This window comes from Pholis gunnellus, assembly GCF_910591455.1.
Source record: "Pholis gunnellus genome assembly, chromosome: 21".
Taxonomy (NCBI): domain Eukaryota; kingdom Metazoa; phylum Chordata; class Actinopteri; order Perciformes; family Pholidae; genus Pholis; species Pholis gunnellus.
Genome location: NC_136548.1, coordinates 17,120,485 through 17,140,581, shown reverse-complemented (window position 1 = coordinate 17,140,581; position 20,097 = coordinate 17,120,485). Strand labels below are relative to the sequence as shown.

General features: G+C 44.6%; 1 protein-coding gene across 4 annotated transcripts in view; it reads left to right on the top strand.

Moving 5' to 3' along the window:
- thrab (thyroid hormone receptor alpha b) overlaps positions 1-20,097 on the top strand; it is a 121,648-nt gene that overhangs the window by 92,755 nt on the left and 8,796 nt on the right. For 2 of the 4 annotated variants that reach the window (XM_079182755.1, XM_079182754.1), the window contains 5 exons: positions 8,504-8,565; positions 9,027-9,083; positions 12,937-13,037; positions 13,854-14,001; positions 14,239-14,444. In XM_079182755.1, coding sequence (XP_079038881.1) covers positions 8,504-8,565; positions 9,027-9,083; positions 12,937-13,037; positions 13,854-14,001; positions 14,239-14,444 — 574 coding nt within the window. Of the gene's footprint in view, positions 1-3,117; positions 3,243-8,503; positions 8,566-9,026; positions 9,084-12,936; positions 13,038-13,853; positions 14,002-14,238; positions 14,445-20,097 lie in introns of those variants that run through there. The other 2 variants (XM_079182756.1, XM_079182757.1) reach the window with 2 other exon arrangements.

The window sequence follows — 20,097 nt, the reverse complement described above, 5'->3', positions numbered from 1 at the left end:
TACACACACACACATATAGAGAGAAAACACATTCGCATCTTGACACACAGGGGGGGACATGTGATCCTTTTCCTTCCACATACGTATCTAGAATGCATTATTACTTTGTTGTAAATACGTCCCCCCCTGTGTTCTCCTCCTCCCTGTGATCAGATTATTCTCTGCCTGTCTCACTAACAGTCTGTGTGCAAAAGTAAACACCATCCAGCTTTTCCTTCCCTTGTGGACGTGAGGATTTCTGGTCATGCGTGGTGTTAAAAGCATTGTTGTGTGGATTTTTATGACTTCATTCGATGGACATTTTAATGCAGAGCGTCTTTAAGAGAGATCCTGCACCTACCGGTGCGTTGGGCCTGAAGATGAAGCTCTTTTGTTTGGTGTAAACACACAGTATGTGCTGTATCCATAAAGTATGCGTGAGGTGTACAACATAAACCGACTGGGGTTGAAACAATAACATTAAATCCCTGTTGAGTCTCAGATTGCATTACACATATTTAATTAAAAAATGTAACAGTTCCTGAAAGATTAACCTCTTCTTCCCCTGCCTCAGACCTCGGATACAGTGGTGAACTGTCTTGGTTAAAAGTGTTCAAACTTCAAATATACAGCAAAATCAACTAAATGTGAAAGAGAGGCAGCAGGACTGTGTGTGTGTGTGTGTGTGTGTGTGTGTGTGTGTGTGTGTGTGTGTGTGTGTGTTCCTCAGTCATGTACTGTTCCTGGATTCGTACTAGAACGGTTCCACTGTGGGGATCTCAACAGCACTCTTTAACTTTTTGTGACCACATCTACGGAAAGCTGTTGGTTTTGAAGGTTTAAGAATAGTTCAGGTGGACAATAACTGACTGGACGACACTCATCGTCTCACGTTGCTCTTGAATCTCTGGTCCAGTACGTTGTGTTTTGTCATTTCAAATGTCTTGTTCGAAGCCCTTTGTGCAGAGGACGAGTTCTCCAGGGTGGCGTGATCAGTGTGTTTTTTGTGATTTTTGTCTGGTAAACGAGTGCAAATGCAACACAGAGATAAGCTGCTATAGATACAGATGCGCCCGCTGCAGACGGTTGATAGTTAATCTACACGCCGTTTGTTTTGCCTCATCACACTAAGGCAGCGCCGCCTACACCCAGTGGATTTAAAGGCGAGCTAACCCGGCTGAAGAGGGACTCTTTCCCCCTTTTTATTAAATCGACGTGTTTAAAAAACGCCCACCATGTTATTATTCTTTCATATAACTTCTTTTATACACTCAAATGTGTCTGGGTGGTTTAAAAACACATTCTTCTCTGGTGTGATGAAGACGTGTCCCTTGTTGCTTCACCCAGACTTCAACAATATGCATAAGGTTTGAAAACCTTTTAGAAAAAAGCACAGAATAGAACTTATGGACGCAAAATGCAGACAACATTTCAATTGATGTGACCTAAATGCAGCTAAACACAGGCTGCATCCAGCCGTTCGGGCCGTGTAGCCTTTTTTTAGTTGCACCGGAAGTAGCGAGCTGTATATATTTGAGGATTTAGCCTCCATGTTTATTATGGGTCGATTGTGTGGGTTGCTGTAAACTGGTGTATTTGGACAGAGGGAGTTGTCTTGCTTTCACTCGGTGGCGTTGCTATATCCCCTTCTAGCTCAGCCTGTAATTTAGACAGTGGCGGGATACATGAGGGAACAAAGTGTCCATTAGCACTGGATGTATAGGACAGACCCAGCTGTAGGCCCGTAGCATGCATGCTGAACAATAGGCTACTGTAGCACTCAAAACATAGCACAGGGGGCCTCATTCACACGCTGTTATGGATATAATTCTCTGGACTAGTGTCTCTTTGTATTGTTCTGATTGTTTAATGCATGAGCTGCAGAGCAGGTGCCTCTCAGTCTTCTCTGTTTTTTCACTTTCAGGCGTCTCGCTCACCTCCAGCTGTAATCCAGCTAGTTTTGGTTTTATTTGAAAAATATGAGAATTTTTTTGGCACCGCTCCAATACGATGGAGGTGCTCGGGATTTAATTTGGCGACGCTTCACGGCCGTTAAAATTGCATTAAAAAAAAAACTCAACAGCAGACTCGGGTATTTCTTGTGTAACCGGCACATTCCTGTTAAATTTTTTATTGTTTTGAGCACCACAAGTAAAATTCCATCCGCTTGCATTGTGTAAGCAGTGAGGTGGAAATGTCCAGACCATAATACATGAAACCCAAACTATGTGCATCGCTACACACAGCTCAAGTGAGTAAGTTTTTGTAATTTGGATGAACTTACCCCTTTTAACTATAAGGCTGGTAAGATGCTATATTTCTCTTTATTGTCAACAAATACACCGCAGCTTAAAGCACACCTATGGCACTAAATGTGTGCTAATCCGCCGTGGAAAATAGTCCCAAACAAATGCTCTATTTCCTCTTGTTTGTCTGACGTTACAGCACCCTGCCTCTTTAAGGAAATCACTGAGTCCATTTATTCATTTGTTCTTCTAAACTTTGATTTGATTATAACGTCTGTGAGATTTTCTGGCACCTCCTCAATACCATGAATGGAATTTGATTTGGAAAACCTCCACAGCAGCATGTGTTTCATGGATGTCGTCTCTGGAGAGACACGTTAGGTCTTAAGCAGGGACCAATGAGTTTAAAGGTCACTCCGGCTGGTTACAGAAAGATTAAGTAGAGTCATAAAACACATTGTCTCCAAGTGCGCTGAGTGAAATAATCTGTAAGGACACACAGTTCTCTGTGACTGCTCTTCTGTTTTTTTTTTTTTTTTTGTGCCGTTCTGCTCACGTGTGCTGCTTTCGCCTTAATGAAACCCGCGCTCGTCTCAAAATAGTCGCGTCTCATGAGAGCGCTCGGTTACCTGAGAGCCCCGGCAATTACATGTTAGACGCTCCTACACAGTCGCTGTCAAAGTCACAGGTGGAGAAGCTGGCTGTCGTCCAATCGGGGGTGGACTACTGTCGGGGGGGGGGGGGGGGGGGGGGGGCGGTGCTAGCAAGCAAGCAGAGCAAGAAAGTCCCACAGATTAGAGGAAGAGGGAGGGAGAGAAGGCTGGGTGTATTTGAGTGGGTTGGCAGGCTAAACATAGCACAACTGGTAGAGACATCAGGGTGTAAGAGAGTGAGAGACACAGACAGAGACCTCGTCCATGCACCAGGGCTGTGGAGCAGCTGGTCACCTACATCTGCAACTTCAACCAGCCTTGCCATGCATATTTTACAGTCCCACTGCGTCATCGGGTCAGCGCTGTAAGTCTTTTTTTTTTTTTTTTCCTGTCATCTGTTTTGACTCGCGTTGTTGACTCTTCTCTTCTATACTGTGTATTTGGGCAGTGTGTGCAACATGAGTTGTGCAACATGTGTGCATGCAATGCACAGATATCGGGGAGGAGGGGGGGGGGGGGGGGGGGGCGTAGGAATCATATTGCTCTGACACGTCAAGTTTAGTTTCATCCTGAGCGTCTGCTGCCGGAGTGAAAGTACAGTATGTGCATGCGCCTGTGGGCTTGGCTCATGTTGCTGAGAGGCACACAGGGTTTGCGGGACCTTGTGTGTGTATTCAGTGATGTGTTGCAATCCGTGAACCGTCCCGAGTTTTGGGGAGCTGGAAATTGAAAAAGGGCGCTCCATGGTGTGTGCCTGCGCTCTCCTGCCCCAACCTGCAAAAAAAAAAAAAAAAAAGACAACTCACATTCCATCAAAAAATATTCAATTACGCGTGATGTTGTCATCCGCCAACGGGCGTTCTTGTATTTGCACTAAGTGGCCACACGCTCACCGGCTTGTGTGATGCAATTTGCGAGGCTGTCAGGCTGCCTGCTCTTTTTGCATAAACACCCGGTGAAGTGTGTTTGTTTGCGTGTTTGTTCAGAGAAGTGCTTCAAGCCGTCCTGTTAGACAAGAAGCTAATCATTGTTTTTGAAGCGTATTTGTTCAAAGTTGTGTTTCTCTGGGATGTTTTTTCTTTTCTTTTCGCCTCTCGGGCCACTTGACACCGTGTGTCTCGTAAGTCTTTCCACTGAGAGCTCTTAGAGTCGTGAAAAGCACTTCTGAGGCTCCGCCAGCAGTGCTAAGCTCTTTTTTCTTAGCTGCCATAGCGCTAATATTTTCATCAGTGCTATTTTTGGGATTGATCTTAGTAGAGGGTTAGAGCCGGAGCTCATTCACAGAGCGGTGATTCCTGTGATCGTTTCATTACTTACTCCCCCGCTGCGCCGGCTCTGTGGCTGTTTGCGTTGTCGGGTGAAAACATTGCGCGGCTCGGGCTGAGGCAAAACAACGGTAAACATGTGGCGGGTTGTAAATCTGCTCGGCACAGAGATGCATAGAGGACAAAAGTTGTTTCAGGAGTGACAGAAACCTGAATCTGTTTTTATCCACTTTGCCTATGTTTCCATCTTAAACAACACGCCGCCGCGTCGGGACGACTGAACTGTCACATAGCTGTCAGTGTGATGCTTGTCGCCTCCGGCAGCTGTACGGGCTGAGTGATGTGGAAGCCAGTTGGCAGAGGCAGAGAATGTTTACCTTTGAGTGGCAGTCAGTGAAACCCTCACCTTGTCTTTCTGCCGCTGTGACAGCTTTAATTCCTTTTTTTTTTTCTTTTTTGGTTCCACCCTACTGACATTTAACTTGTGCCCACGAAGTGAAAAGAAAAGCGTCGGCTCAAAGAGCTCTCCCGTTTCAAAACCTCTTCGCGTTGTGAAATATGCACCTGGCTGTTGTCGTTGCGCCGGGTATAGTGTCGCTTCACAGGTGAGCGCCCTCCTTCAGCTTTTTGGAGACAGCCGTCATCCGTTCTCTCCCCCAAATCTCCACCATGCCAGGAACAATACATCCCGTAGTTTAGATGGGTTCCTAATAAGATGCTGCAAAGCACTGCAATCACGATCAATCAAGCTTTATCTCAATAGGCTGTTTAAGAGCTTAATTCAGGGCCCTGTTAAGCTATCTGAAGCATTGTGAGACGGACAAAGGGAACAATAAGTGAGACCAACGCGGTGCAATAAGCCGAGGTTAAATATGTGAAGGTGCTGTTTGAGTTGGCATTTAAGCTCAATTACTGCAACTCTTGAACTTAACGGGCAATTGAGTAGTTATGTTTCCAAAGAGCAAACACGGGTTTGCTGGTGTGAGGCGTAGAAACATGCTGGTTTATAAGAGAAGCCTTTTTATAAAGTGAGATCAGATCTCACCTCCCCCGCTCTATATGCTATTAAACACGCTCACCGCTTCCGTTGGCAGAGACCCAATGCATCGTTGTTTTTAAAGGTGCAGCATGCAATAATATAGCAGCAACCAACTATTAGCTTTATTAAGATATAGTGGAGCAACCTCAGCAGAGAAGGAAGTCCCTCTGGGTGTGTTGTGCAATGCATGCTTTTTTAGTGCATGTGAGCGTGCACCACTGGCTCGCTCACGGCCGCCGCTCTGCACTGCTCCCCTACGGCGGTAAAAGCTGATAACCCAACTGACAGCGTCATCGAGGAAGCCGAGTAGCCACGCCTTCAGTTCCCCCCCTCAGGTAAACACTGTTAGCACCGTTAGCTGCGAGCTGCCGGCTCAGCCGTCGCCTCCAAATGTCGTGTGCAGCGCCTTCAGCTGGCCCGGAGGCAACACTGCACCCCCTGTGCCTTTGTTTTGAGGAAGCGATCAAAGCTATTTCTCAGCCTATTTCCTTTTACTTCAGGGACGCATCCGCATTTACATGACTGAGATCCCAGACCCCCCCTCAGCACAGTGTTTGAGTAATGTGGTCACAATGCGTCCTGGTGGTCCTTTACGCTTGTGATCCGATCGCCCAGGTGCCGTTTCATACCCAAGAGTAAACAGAGTCTCTGAGACTTTTCGATCGCTGTGGGGAGCAGAGTCACTTTACATCAAGTCTCTTCATTAAAGCATGGAAACATAAATATGTTTTCATGCGCTGAGTGACTCTAGCCCATGTGTTTCCATCACCGCAGCCAAGTTCCATGGTACATATTCTGAAGTGACCAATTAGAATATAATCCGAGGTGTCAGTCTGCGTACTGCGTTTGGAGAAAGTGAGTTATCCCAGCATGCAAAGTGCGACGGAAGTGAAAGAGCTACTCAGAGCTGGAGCTATATGAGAATAGGTAGTGTAACCTTTTGAACCTTGTTTTTGTCCGATAGTGGATTCTAATTAAGCTTTCCAGAGACGCACTTGATAAATTATCCAGCCACACAAAGATTGTGTAATTACCTCTTTGTACAAAATGAAGCAGCCGACCACCGAGTATCAACTTTAGAGGCAACATTGCTATATTGAGATATTGCTATCAGCAGAGAGATTTTAAACATCGTGTGTTGTACTTTGTTTTTATTTCCACACTTTGTATGCAAATTAATATTATTTAGTTTTAGTTTGGATGCGAGGGAGATATAATTTACTGAATTATTCAGGTCACAATGCTGCTAATAGACATTTTAAATACATATATTGTTTTTAATTAAATGACGTAGTACACAGTATAGTCCGTATCTTTATGGCTTTTTTATATTGTGCAGTTGGGATGTATTTTTCGCCGTCAAATATTCATATATATATATAACCCGAAATCACAAAGAGCTTTATGATCTGAACATATGACACTCCTTTGATTTAGATAAAGAGAAACTGCAACAAAAAGTATCCCATTAGACAGAAGATCGGATAGTATTCTGTATTACCACTCCACAAAGCAAAGGTGACCAGCAGGCCTGTGCGTTGCATCTTAACAGAGTGGAACTTGATGTTATTTTTGGTGCTAATGGAGCCCTGCTCCCTCTCCTGGAGCCGGGATTAAAGGGCCCTGGTGTGGGAGGAGAGCTGCAGGCTACATGGAGTGTCTGCGAGCAGAGAGCTGGACTCTTGGGATCAAGCACTCACTGACTCTCTCTCTCTCTCTCTCTCTCTCTCTCTCCCATACTCTCTTTTCAGAAATGCTTTTTTTTCTTCTCCCCCTCTACTTAAGTCTCTCCCTCCTTCATCTCTTTGGCTTTCATAATTCCCTTCAGAGCAGCCAGTTCCCATCTGGGCTTTACATGCCTTTCGCATGTGTCAGTGCGGCTGGTGGGGTGTTTTTGCGTGCACATGCTTGTTGAGCACGCTGCTTTGCTTGATACGTACTAGAGTTGCGGCCATTGTGGTGTGTCTGTTATTGTGACTGTATATAGACTTGATACTGCAGAGACTTTATATTAGAAGTGGACGTAGTCATCGAGACGTCACCCTTTGGTTTGTTGTGTTTTGAAGCCTCGGGTTCAGGATTTTGGCCGTCGCCATCTTGTTTTTTTTTTTTGCAACCAGAGGTGACATAAGAGGGTGGAGCTGAATAAGACATTTTTAGGCGACATAAATGTTAATTAACTTAAAGAACTGAAAGTGTTGTAAGACGAAAACACGAACAACTCCCAGACCGGACAACGCCGAGGTAGCAACCTGTCAATCAAAGGTAGCCCCGCCCTAAAGCATCCCCTGCTTTTATGGTCTGTTTGACTCTAAATGGACCATAATGTGCTAAATGAACATCATGCTGTATTGAAGAAGACTTGAAACTAGAGATTGAGACCATAAACTCATGTTTACAATGTTTACTGAGGGAATAAATCAAGAGAGGAGTAGAGTCATTTTCTCATAGACTTCTATACAACCAGAGGAGTCGCCCCCTGGTGGTCATTAGGGAGAATGCAGCTTTAAGTAACTTCAGCATTGGCTTCACTTTTCAGACCCAGAAGTTGCCGGTGTGCCCTAATAATCAGTTGTTTTGGGGGGTTAACTACGTTCAACACAATATTTGTTTCCTGCTCTGTGGATTCCATCCTGCAGCGAGACCTTTTTCACTGCACTTGTTGGTCTGGAGAGCTCCATTACTCATTTAATTGTAGTACCAGATGTTTAGCTGGCAGAGGGATACAAGATGATATAATGCCAATAGAGACAAATACAGAAAGGTTTGCAGAAATCTGTTTACATGAGCTTATGACATTTCTCCTCACTATTGTTGTATGTTCCAACTCTGTCATAGACCGAATGTACATGGTGGTATTAACATTTGATCTTTTCCTGCCAGCTAATCACAGGCCTTTGTATGTACACCTGGTGTAAACAAGCTTTTCCTTTAGCTCGTTTATTATGGAGCTGATGGACTTGTCAACAAACATGGCGTGTCCAGGGAATCGGTGCATTTGTCTGTAACCTTTTGCCGGGCGGTTTGATGTCGTGGAATTAGGTGACATTTTAACTTGTTGAGCAATTTGTTTTATTCAAATGTGGCCAAACTGTACAGACCGCTTTTCTGGTCGATCCAGTTCGAACTGCATTGTGCAGCTTTTTACCCTCAAATATCAAAATGTTAAGCTTGGTTAAATTTCCTGATATACTTGATTTGATTATCCAATGATGATTTAGAACCCGCCGGCGGGTTTGTGGGTCTATTAACGTGCACTTTTACTTATTTCTCTTTCTTTTTTTCTCTCCTCTCTTTTTGTCTTTGTTTGTAATCTGTCAGGTGGCTCAATGGCCCGAAAAGGAAGAGGAAGAACAGCCAATGTTCCTTGAAGAGTATGACTGGTGAGTAACTGGCGGCTGGTGTTTCGGTGGAGAGAGCCACAGACTTTTCTAAAGCAGCTCTGAAGTAAACAGCTAGAAAAACAAATCTCCACTTTCGTACCTGGAAGTGTGAATTTTTAACGTCTCTTTGGAAACACACCTCTCCTTTACGAGAATAAAAGCTCTCCAAATGCAGGGAACCATTCGCTTTGAAAATGGCTGTCCCAGCATTTCGTTCGGCTATATTTGATGCACTTTTGAATTATTTTAGAAAAGGAATACTGTAGCTCTCGGTCTCACCGCAGAGAATGCGTGCAGTCGAGTGACTGCACAGAAGCTAGTGGTACATGATTCATTGCTTGCCTCGCGTACATTACGCGTTTTGGATTTGTCACCTCCAAAGAGAGAAAAGTAAAACATCTTGACGTCTGTCATCAATAAACGAAAGCCTTGTGCTCTGTCTGCTTTCTTGTTGGACGCAGCACATTGTCTGAGTGACAGCTCCAAATCCCTCGAGCTGAAAGAAGCAAATAAAGAAGGTAAGAGAGAGTGATAGTAATGGAGGCAGGGTGGGAGGAACACCAACATACAAAATCTGCAGGACGGTTATTTTGGCACTTGGTAAAAAAAAAATACATCTCCCGAGGCCCGTCCTCTCCACATGTTTTCCTTCCCAGCAAGCTTGTTGTCTTCCTCTCTGCATCGCTGCTGGAATCGTGTCCCACATTTGATCTGCCATGTGTCCATTTCCTCTGGGAAAGTGTGCCAATATGTCTGGCAGTATGAGATTGAATTTCATCCGCTGTAATGATGTCCGCTCTTTCCTGAGGGAGAGCGGGACCCTCGACAGGACACTGAAGAGTTTAATGTGCATACCTGCTCATAATCCTGATTTAGTAAAGACGTGTGTCAGTGTCGTGACAGAGATACATTAATGTGAAAATCAGAAATCCAGTTTACTCCGAGACCACCGATTTAATTCTAGTGTTGAAATCATTAGCGACAGAAGATTATTAGACATATTTAAAGCTACACCAATCCGCTCTTTATGACAAAACCCACAGAGCAATATGCGACATTCAGAGCATTAATATAGCAGCAAACGACTAATATCTAATGTCTGACGAAGTGCACTGATAGGCGACCGTTAGCTAATGCAGATACGGCTCCAGCTTGTTCTGCTGCCACCTAGTGGCAAAAACCGATGAATTCAGCTTTAAGAATTAATTAAATCGGGTATTTCATTTGTTCATTTATTAAATAAGCGTGCCCAACATTGGTGTTTTCTCCTTCTTTTGCATATTTACACTGTCTCAGATGATTATACGTTGAGTCACTTTGAGCCTGTTCAGACAAAATGAGCAGTTTGAACTTAAGATGCCGCAGTGAAGGAATTTTCCTACCGGTTGATAAACACGCCGGTTGATAAGATTACACCTGACATTCTACTGGAGTTCCTGCAGTGTGTCGTGGCTCCTTCAAGATAATTTATGCTATTTTATGCAGGAAAACAGAAACGAGGCATCCTTAATCCATTTTCAGTCAAATGTTAATTGTGTAATTTAACTCTTTTTATAGTTTCCCAGTCAGGAACGAGGCGATAAACGCGGCTCTAGTTTCTGCACAACAGCTGTTGTTTCAAAAACCAGCTCCTGTGTGTAGTTCGCTGCGCCCCGACGTCGTCGGTGTTTACAGTCTCAGATGTCACCTCACTGTGCTGCTGTCATGTCAGGACCTCCGGAGAAACAATCCCGCGACTCCCTTCGGGGACCTGATCCCACACTTTTATAATTTACACGCTTTGACGAAACGCAACGGCAGATGTTGTTTTGAGAAACTTGTGAAAACAAAATATTTATCTTGAGCGGCAGAAAAAAGATTCTTGATGGAGATATATTGCAGGGCCCGTCATAGGAGGGGCCGGTAGCCACAGAGCTGCAGCGGTATTGATTTTGGGCTCGGCTTCCAAACACAGTCCTCAGACTGGCTGCTTGCTCTGCCAACACACTGGAGCGGACATTTTTCCCTATATGATGTATTTCCTCTCTATCTTAATTTGTATTTTGAACGGAAAGAGCTCAAGAGCTTTCCCACCATTTATATATATATATATATATATTATATATATATATATATGAATGTCTCTCGCCCTCTCTCTCGTCTCTCCTCCTCCTTTTTCTCTCTTTCCCAGCATCCCCTCTCTTGCCCTCCCCCTCTCCATCTAAAGTCTGTACCAAAGCCAAAAGGCAGAGCCCAGCTGACACTGCCAGTCACAGCTCTCACCACGCCTCGATATACAGATGCATTAGCATATATGTCATGCGAACGTCACACACGCACACACACACACACACACACACACGTTTGTACACAGTACAAAGATCTGCCAGTGGCTCTGTGTGTGTGTGTGTGTGTGTGTGTGTTCAGACTTAAACACACATGTTTCTGTATTAAGCTGTGACTCACAGAGTACCATCTCCTCCCCCCCCTCCCAGTTTCTCTGCTATATATCATATGGAATGACTGGAAATCTGCTGTTTCCTGTGTCCGTGCGCTCGCTGGCTCTGCCTCACTGGTCCTGTAGGCAGTGCATGGAAAAGAACAGACTGTCCTACTCTTGAGTTCAGAGCAGAAGAAAGGGAGGGAGGAGGAAGAGCGCAGAGAGAGAGAACAATACAAACAATGCCAATTTAAGTTTATTATGGCCGCTGCATACCTTATTATAACAGTGTGGTTAAAACCCATTTATAGTGACATTAAAGACCTAATCTGTAAGGTCGTGACCACATTGATTTCAAGTTTATATCTGTGATTAAAGAGGATTAATTCAATGAGAAAATGACATCCGGCTTATATTGCGTTATAAACCTTTTAACGTCACCAGAAAACATTGAAGACTTTAAACGTAGTTGTCGTCCAGCGCTTGTCTGTTTATTGAAAGACATGTCAATCAATTAGAGGGTAATCCTAACCGACGGGTGCTCCTCTGTCAGAGCTCCTCCTGACACGCAGCGCTTGTACTTGTCACCGAGTCAAGGACACATTTCCATCCCATTGGTATTCTCTGTGGTCTACATTTGGATCACAGATTCTGCTCTTTAAAAAGAAGGCACAGCAGAGGGAGCGAGGCCGTTGCGGTGGTAGTCCTGCTCGGGACTCGAGCCACTGTGTGGGTGTAGTAGAATCTACTAAATGTGTCTGAAATAGTCCCGAATTGTGTCTTTTAAAAAAATAACCCGTGGACCCTTTAAAGGTGCTCGGTTGAGTTTTTTTGTAAACAAGCAAAAGTTCTGTTTACATTCAGAGTTAATCACTAACATGTGTCTGCTTAAGGCCTGACAAATATATAAACAAATGTTTGAAATACTGTATTGTTTACATACAGTTATGCTAACAGTCTTCTTCTTCACTGCCTTTGTTGGCGCATTTCTTGGCGCATTAGCGCCACCAACTGTCAATCAGTGGATTAATCAGTGTGTGTCCTGTGGTCAGCGTCCTCGTGCACCAGCAGGGAGACAAACTAACGGGGAAACCCGCTCGTAAAAAACGACTTCTACGGATCACTAACTCAAACAGGATCCCTTTAACCCCGCTAGGAAAAGGGCTGATTGTGTTTCCCTGCAGGTCAGATAGAAAATTAGCTCCAACTGCTGAATGTCAATGTCAAGGTTTAGTTCAGGCATCACCAAAAACAAGACGAGAACACCACGTTGCACTATAAACGGTTTTCTTACTTCAGAAAATTCACATGTCCCGTGTAAACAGTCAGCTACGGAAGCCCTGATGGCCTAAAGTCTGATCTAAATAGTTTTCTGTCCTGTGTTTATGTGTTGAGAAGGATGATGTTTATATGATGAATATAAATACATGAGTTCCTGATAAAAAATCATCTTGAAACTAAAGTTTTGCTAAGATTTTTTCTTTTGGTTTCGCTGTTAAAAAATAACAGGAGAGAGAACTATTTAGGTGAGACTAAAGATGAATCCCCAGATTCTTATTGTTTTCTCACCTGCCTCTCAGGGCTTCCTTAGAAAATCAACACAACCAACACAGGACATCCAAAAATGAGCGGAGAGTGTTGTTTTTCATCACGCGTGTGACGCTCACGACTCCGGCTCTCGGCGTGTTTATGCCGCAGTATAAGAACGGTGGAGACGGAGAGTGTAACGTTTTTTCCACAGCCTCTGCTGCAGTGGTGATGAGTGGAAATAACGTGTAGGGGTGTATATAGGGTGGGGGTGTGTGGGCTCGGTAGAGTGGATAAAGTGGATTTAATGTGATGGGATACCAATGCTGTGTATTATTGAGAAGAACATCTTCAATGACATCAAAACATATATATATATATATACATTATAATAGTCTGTGTAACGTTGCTTCTCTCTCTCTCAGGGTACATCCCCAGCTACCTCGAAAAGGATGAGCCATGTGTGGTGTGTGGTGACAAGGCCACAGGTTACCACTACCGCTGCATTACCTGCGAGGGCTGCAAGGTACACACACACACACACACACACATGTATATATACACACGATCCCAGTGTTTCACACGCAGCAGGTTCATAAGCCACATAATATCTGCCAGAAAAACCTGCTCTGAGGCCTCTTCAGAGTAAACGCACATCAAGGTCATAGACGCCTTGTGTGCAGCCGCGGAAAGATGATAAATGGACATATTTGTATAAAAACCTGTCAGTCTGTCACGTCAGCTGTCGTTTGTCTTCGCCGCTGTCAGACTGCTTCTGTTCGGCGGTGACATGTCGTATCTAAGGGATTGTGATTAAAGAGGTTTTCACATTAGGCGCCAATTCAATTGAGTACAATTGTGAAAGCGCCCAAAGCTTAGTGGACGTTGATGCATTTTTACGTATGATTGATTGCGCCACCTGTCAAGAAGGAAAAAAATACATTTGTATTTAAAGGCATCAGAGTTATGCTAATAATTTAACTCGGCAATCAGTGTGTCTTCACTCAGCAAAAGCACACTTTTTGATCTAATATTTCATGGATATAAATACGATTTGTTCAGCTCACTCCCCATGCTGTTGCCTTCCAGCAATTACACTGCTGGGATGCTAACATGCAGACAAATTGCCTCAGATTTGGGAGGAAGACAGGTACGGAATTAAATTAAATTAAAAGATCTTATCTCTGAATTAGTTTTATCGCACAGAAGGAGGCGGCAGTGATTCAATTCAAATGAAAGTCACGCTTTAACAAACAGCGATGCGCTCGACTCAAAGTCTCTCCCTCTACGTTCCTCCTCTCTGTCTGCAAACGTCACTGACCGTCCGTCCGTCCGTCTCCAGGGTTTCTTCCGTAGGACCATTCAGAAGAACCTCCACCCGAGCTACTCCTGTAAGTACGATGGCTGCTGCATCATCGACAAGATCACCCGCAACCAGTGTCAGCTGTGCCGCTTCAAGAAGTGCATTGCAGTGGGCATGGCCATGGACTGTGAGTGTTTTCATTTTGTTTTATTGAAACTGTTGTGCTGTTGAAGACGAAGTAGTGATGTAGTAGATACATGATGTGATATAGAAGGGTTGTGTACTTTATATAGAAGCTGCATCTCTAGACGATATATGCAGACTTCAGGCAACACACACACTAATTATAATATATCTCTTTTTTGCTTTCCTTTCCTTGTCTCTCTCTCTCATCCTCCTCTGCCTCCCACCATTCTCCTCCCAGTGGTGCTGGACGACTCAAAGCGGGTGGCTAAGCGGCGTCTGATAGAAGAGAACAGGGAGCGACGCAAGAAGGAGGAAATGGTGAAAACCCTCCAGAACCGTCCGGAGCCCACCGACAGCGAGTGGGACGTGATCCACCTGGTGACGGAGGCCCACCGACACACCAACGCTCAGGGCGCACAGTGGAAACAGAAGCGCAAATTCCTGGTAAGGAAGTCACGTACAGTGAAGGAATCTCCCAAAGAGATTCAGCACAGGAAGCATTGACTTAGAGTTTACGTTGTCACTCAATAAAACCGGATGATAGCTTCAACAAAAGTGCTGCACGTCCGCTTTTTGGGACTAAAAGTTGCCTAATTTGTAGATTATTTCAAGCTGTGATGACGGATGGTTACAGGAGACGGCGCTAGAAATTAAAGCGACAGATGGCGACTGATATGCAACAGAACGTTTTCAAAAACAAAGCATTCGTTTATGGTCCTTCGTTGAAGATCTTTCCAATAATTGCAGGATTGTAGTTCTCACTCATAAAGTAGGCGACCGTGACTCCGTCCCTGCGGACGCCTCGGGGAAATATATCAACCGTTCTCTTGTTCTATGATCGTGTGCCAGCTCGTGAGCCTTTCAGCGAGCGCAGACCAGATCTAATGTGTCGCGCTCGTGTGAAATGACGCGTGGCTCCTCCTCTTTTACCTCTCCTTGGTTCAAACCCCAGACACCCACGTGTGAGTATTTGCCCCGGCGTAGTTTTACCGCTCCCGTTTTTGTTTTCTCGTCCAAATGAATTTGGTTTTAACTGAACGTCACCAACTCGTGTTTCTCGGTCAGCGCTCCCAGATCTCAGCTACTAATCTGGTGAGTTCAGTGTTTATCACGTCAGGTAGAAACTTTGGCCAAAACTAAGAAAACAACATCTCAGTTGTTGCAAACTCACATACTAAAGCAGTGAGCGTATAAAGAATAAAATAATGTATTATTTAGCATGTCCCTGTTTCATAAAACAACAACAATGTGTTCAGGAACATTCACCTTTTTAAAGGGCTGCTCCCTCTCAGTGCTGAATGACTTAAGAAACTTATGAGAACATTTCTGGAAAACTCAAGATTTAAAGTGGCGCGTTTGTGCGATTCTTTGTGGAATAATGAATCGGTTAGTCGACTGTGACTTCCTTTGGTCGAGGACATAAGTACAGAAACACTCAATCAGCTGCCACGGGTGGTAATCTCACACTGTAAACTGTGTCGTGCTGCTTTTTTTGTGCTGCTATTTCCCTGCGTTTAACCCCCGTCAGAACCGAACAAGGGGACACTACGGATTATATCCTCACACAAACACGCATTGCTAATTCAGAAATGATAAGGTTTCGTTTCATAATGTCGAGCTGAGGCTGTCGGAGTAGCTCTTTATGACTCTGTCGCTGTTTTCCCTGCTGCCTGTTTCTGTGTCTCTGCCTGTGCCTTTATTCCTCAGTTCTCTCCGGCGTTTGGGGGTTTTATTCATCGTAATCCTTCTGGGCTCTTAACCAGACCTAATTCCCTTCATACTTCTCATTCACACCTCGACTCTCTCTCTCTCTCTCTCTCTTTTTTCCACTTTAATCTGTTCCCCGTCTTCATGTCTTTGTTTCCTCTCTCCCTGTCCCTCTGTGTCTACCCTCACTTTCCCCTCTTTATTTCTGCCCGTCTCTTCACCGCGAGCTCGCCTCTTATCTCAGTCGAAGCAAATCCTCAAGTCATGAGCGCTCATCTGCAAGCTGGCAGTCAGAGTGTCTCTCTCTCTCAAACCGACTCCCTGCTGCGCCGGGTGCTCTAGATTCATCCTGGACAGCCCGGCCCGGTATCAAGTCTTCCCCCCCGTCACACCCCAACACAGACGGACGCCGAGTGGCCTCATGTTTCGGCCCCTGCGTTTGGATCAGAGCGCTCGGCTTTATTGCTGTCCGCTGTAGGTGGATGTGATGGGAGGAAATGAGGGAGAGGGGTTGATGGCACACAGTGTAGCAGGTATTGTGGACGGAGTTGCTAGGCAACTAGAAGGATGTGGCCGGGGCGTTGGGATGATGGCGAGTAGCGAAGGTGAGGAGAAGAAGAAGGTTTGTTTTGTTGTGTTTTTGGGTGAAGTTTGATCCGTTTGTCGAGTCCAGACTTACATGTAGGCCACAGTGAGTAGGTCGAGGCTCGAGTGGTTTTCCTGAATAAATGATGTACGGATTCGTAGATAAGCCCCCTCCGTCATCACTTATGACTCACTAGAAGTGTGTGTCGATGTCTGTATCTGCAGAGACCCTTCCCTCTGTCTGGGTTTCCTATGTTCTAGTGAATCTGAGGGCTTTCCTCCGCTGGTGAGCAGCATAACCTCCGTTGCGTTTACAAACCTTCTTATTGTGCGTTTGAGGTTAATTTGAGAATTTCGACGAAGCGACATATTTGTATTATCCCTATGAAGTTGTGGAAAGCCCGTCTGTACTGCAGGGCTTGCAGACCCCGGGGTTTAAAAGACAGATTAGCGCTGCAATCAATGCTTCTGTGACATGCTGTATATCTTAGCCCTGAGCCCGGTTCAGCCAAAAGGATAAACAGTTCTATTTTACGCAGCCTTCACCCACTAACGGGTCTCTGGAGGCTGAAGCCACTGAACCCTTCAAGGATCAGCAGAACGAAGAGGAGAACACATTTAGTTCGATACGTTGAACCTACAGTATGATGCTGCATGTGGATCTCAGAATAAAGAAGACTTCAGGACCACATCATTACCCAGAACATGGACAAGCATCCGCATAGAGTCCTTGTGATTTAGAGGGTTGACATGAAAGGGTTTGCATGACGCAAACATCCTCACCTGCCCTTTGATCTGAATGCATCTATATCATCCATCGAGTTTATAAGATGTACCAGATGTCCTTGTTTTTAGGAGTGGCTTCAACAACTCCATGATGAAAGGATGCAAAGAGGCCTGATATTGTAGATCAGACTGTTATTATCATAGATGGATTCTTCAGGATCACATCTATCGCGTTGGTTAGACTGGCTGTAGACATTTGACTGCCTTCACTGTCACAATCCTGGAAACGTTTCTTCTCATGTATCGTCCAGTTTAACCTGCTAGCTAGCTTTGAATGAATGCGCCTCATCGGCAACGATTTCAAGCATCATTTTGGCACTTAAACGATGTTTTGTCGACACTAAAGAGCTCGACGGTCTTGATTTATTCAACATTGACTCCTGCTTCACTTATGTGTCTTTTGCCCATTTTACTATTTGCCTGAGCCTCCAGATCTACATTGAATTTGTGTGAAAGGCGTTTTGTGTTCTTGAATCCAGGCAAACGTGTCCGGTGTCAAGATCAACAAACCCCACCTCGTAAAAACAAATGCCGTCACACTGACAAAAAAAGCAAGAAGAGCACGTTCATTCCATGTGCATGTGGAATAAATTGTCCAGTTTCCATGCATTCCTTCGTTGAGACACGACTACAACACACATGCAAATGATGACGTACGAATGCAAAATTGTTAATTCGCTCCTTATCATATTACATACTGAGATTCAGGCAACTATCCAACTACTATGTAGCAAGCAAAGGTCGGTCCACACTTATCGCTTCAGGTGTTTTTATTTAGTTCTCCGGGCCGAGTGAAGCGTAAAAGGCTCCTGGTCTGAGCCACATCAGGTAAACAAACGCGACTCAACCGGCTGGATTTACAGCTGCTCAGCTAATCAGAGACCAAATTGAAAAACCTGCGATCGACTTGTGCTATTGAGCGCTCGGAGGACATGTGGTTTTGGTTGAACGCAGACGTTCAGAATTAGACGTTCGAAAAAAACATCAGCGTTTCTTCTTTTTTTCTTCAAATGCACACTCGCAGTTCTGCAGTCACAAGGTGATCTTATCTCGTCGTGCACTTCACATTCTGTGCAGTGAATCCGAGCGTATTATTACCAGATGATTTATATCAATATTTCTCAGAAGAAAATGACCTGAGGTTTGTTTTTCATCGGAGTCGGAGTGTCTTAAAACTGTGCGGGGAGTTTTTTTGGGGACGAAGGGCGTTCATCGGTTCCTATGATGTAAAACAAAAACGCTTAATACGATTATCTTCATTAATCGCATTCAGTATCCGTTCATAGCACAGTGGTAAAAACATCCGAGCCAGATGAGATCCTCATGTCTCTTCTCCGGCTCTACTGGGACAAACTTTCCATCTGATGAAAGGTCAACAGTTGAAGCTCAACACATAACTGATGAGACTGCAGTGAAAAGGTTTCTCCCCCCTTTTCCTATCAACTGCCGGTTCCCAGTGTGATCGCTGTTGATTCATGTTAGTCCAAATAACTTGGGACTCTTTTGGGACTCTTTATGAAATGTTTATTTTCTCTATACGTGACAGAGACGCGTTTCTTTAGGAATTCTTCATGCCACATTGAGTTTTACGATATCCCCACACACCGTGTTTAGGCTCCCCGACCAAACCAGCCTGTACAGCAACAAAGACATAATCCCTTCTCCGTCTTTGTGGGTACAGCCACGTGTTTTCCCTGGATGCCACCCATATGGACATGCGGTTAATAGTCCATAATAAAGACGTAGTCCATAATAAAGACGTGGAGAACGTTCACAAACACATTTGCGTAATTGCTTGAGCTCCAGCAAAACTAGTAGTATTGAAAATGTGAAATCTCTTTCATTTCAAAAACTACGTATTGTCTTTGTGGTATAGAGCCGTGCAGGTATAGTTTGGGTTTCATCAGGCCAATGGAGGTGAATGGAATATTGTTAAAACCTCTCGAGTCTGTGACCCCATTATTAACCAGGTAATCCACCTCATTGTGTTTTTAAGACTATATTCTACTGAAGAAACAGTCTCCGTGGAAACACGAGTTGACCAATGAGGTCTGCGGATTATCGGAAGTTTCTGGAAAGGATGAATTTTCATTTCCGTGAGCACTTCCTTTGTATTTTGGTTTGATGCAGAAATCTCCAATATCTCAAAACCCGGACAAATGAAATCTTCGTGGCTCGATGCCACTGGAGGGAAGTGAGAAAATGTGTTTAAAGCGACCCTTAAAGGGACAGTACACCCCAAAAACTACACCTGCAGACCGTATCCTCGGCTGAGCTGTAGCGTTAGCTAGCTCAGTGGTGCTAGCGCAGCTAGCATCATAGACGCACGCTTACCTCAGCGCGGTGATACGGTTGGCAGGTGTAGTTCGGTGTAAAGAAAATAGTTCCTACTGCTCACAACAAGGTTCTGTGGATTATCCTGAATAAAATATTTGTATTTAAATGTGTTTTTTTGGGCGCTTTGAGCAGCACAAGCAGGGTGCCACCTAGTTCCATTATATTGGAAAGAAGGCAGAAATCTCCACGGCCAATATCTGAAACACTCCACACCAAAACAATAACGATTGACGAATAAAAGGAAACGTATGTAGCTTTGATATGAGGGTGATCTGTTAGTTAATCTGAGTTAAAGACTCTGTTGGCGGCGTGCGTTCAGCTGCTCTCTCTGCTTGTTTCTCAACCCTGAAACCAGTGAAGCCAACGCTTTGCTTTGGCTCGAGCGCTGCAGTCCATCAACATTATGACTGCGTTTATTGACATCGTCCGTAATTGTTTCGCAGAGGATTGGCTGAGTTTGTACTCATTCACAGAGTCTCCTTCCCTCCTCTGGATTAAGATCGATGGTGATAATTATTATACTTTTTTTACCCGATTTGAATAAGCCACGGTGACGTTGACGCGCGAAACAATATTTTCATGCTCGCGGCCTCGGCCCACGCGGCGCTGTTGAACGTATGTATTACTGCGCTGCAGCTCCTCACCGCAGTCCTCCTCTAAGTAAGCGCTATCCGTCGGGTGA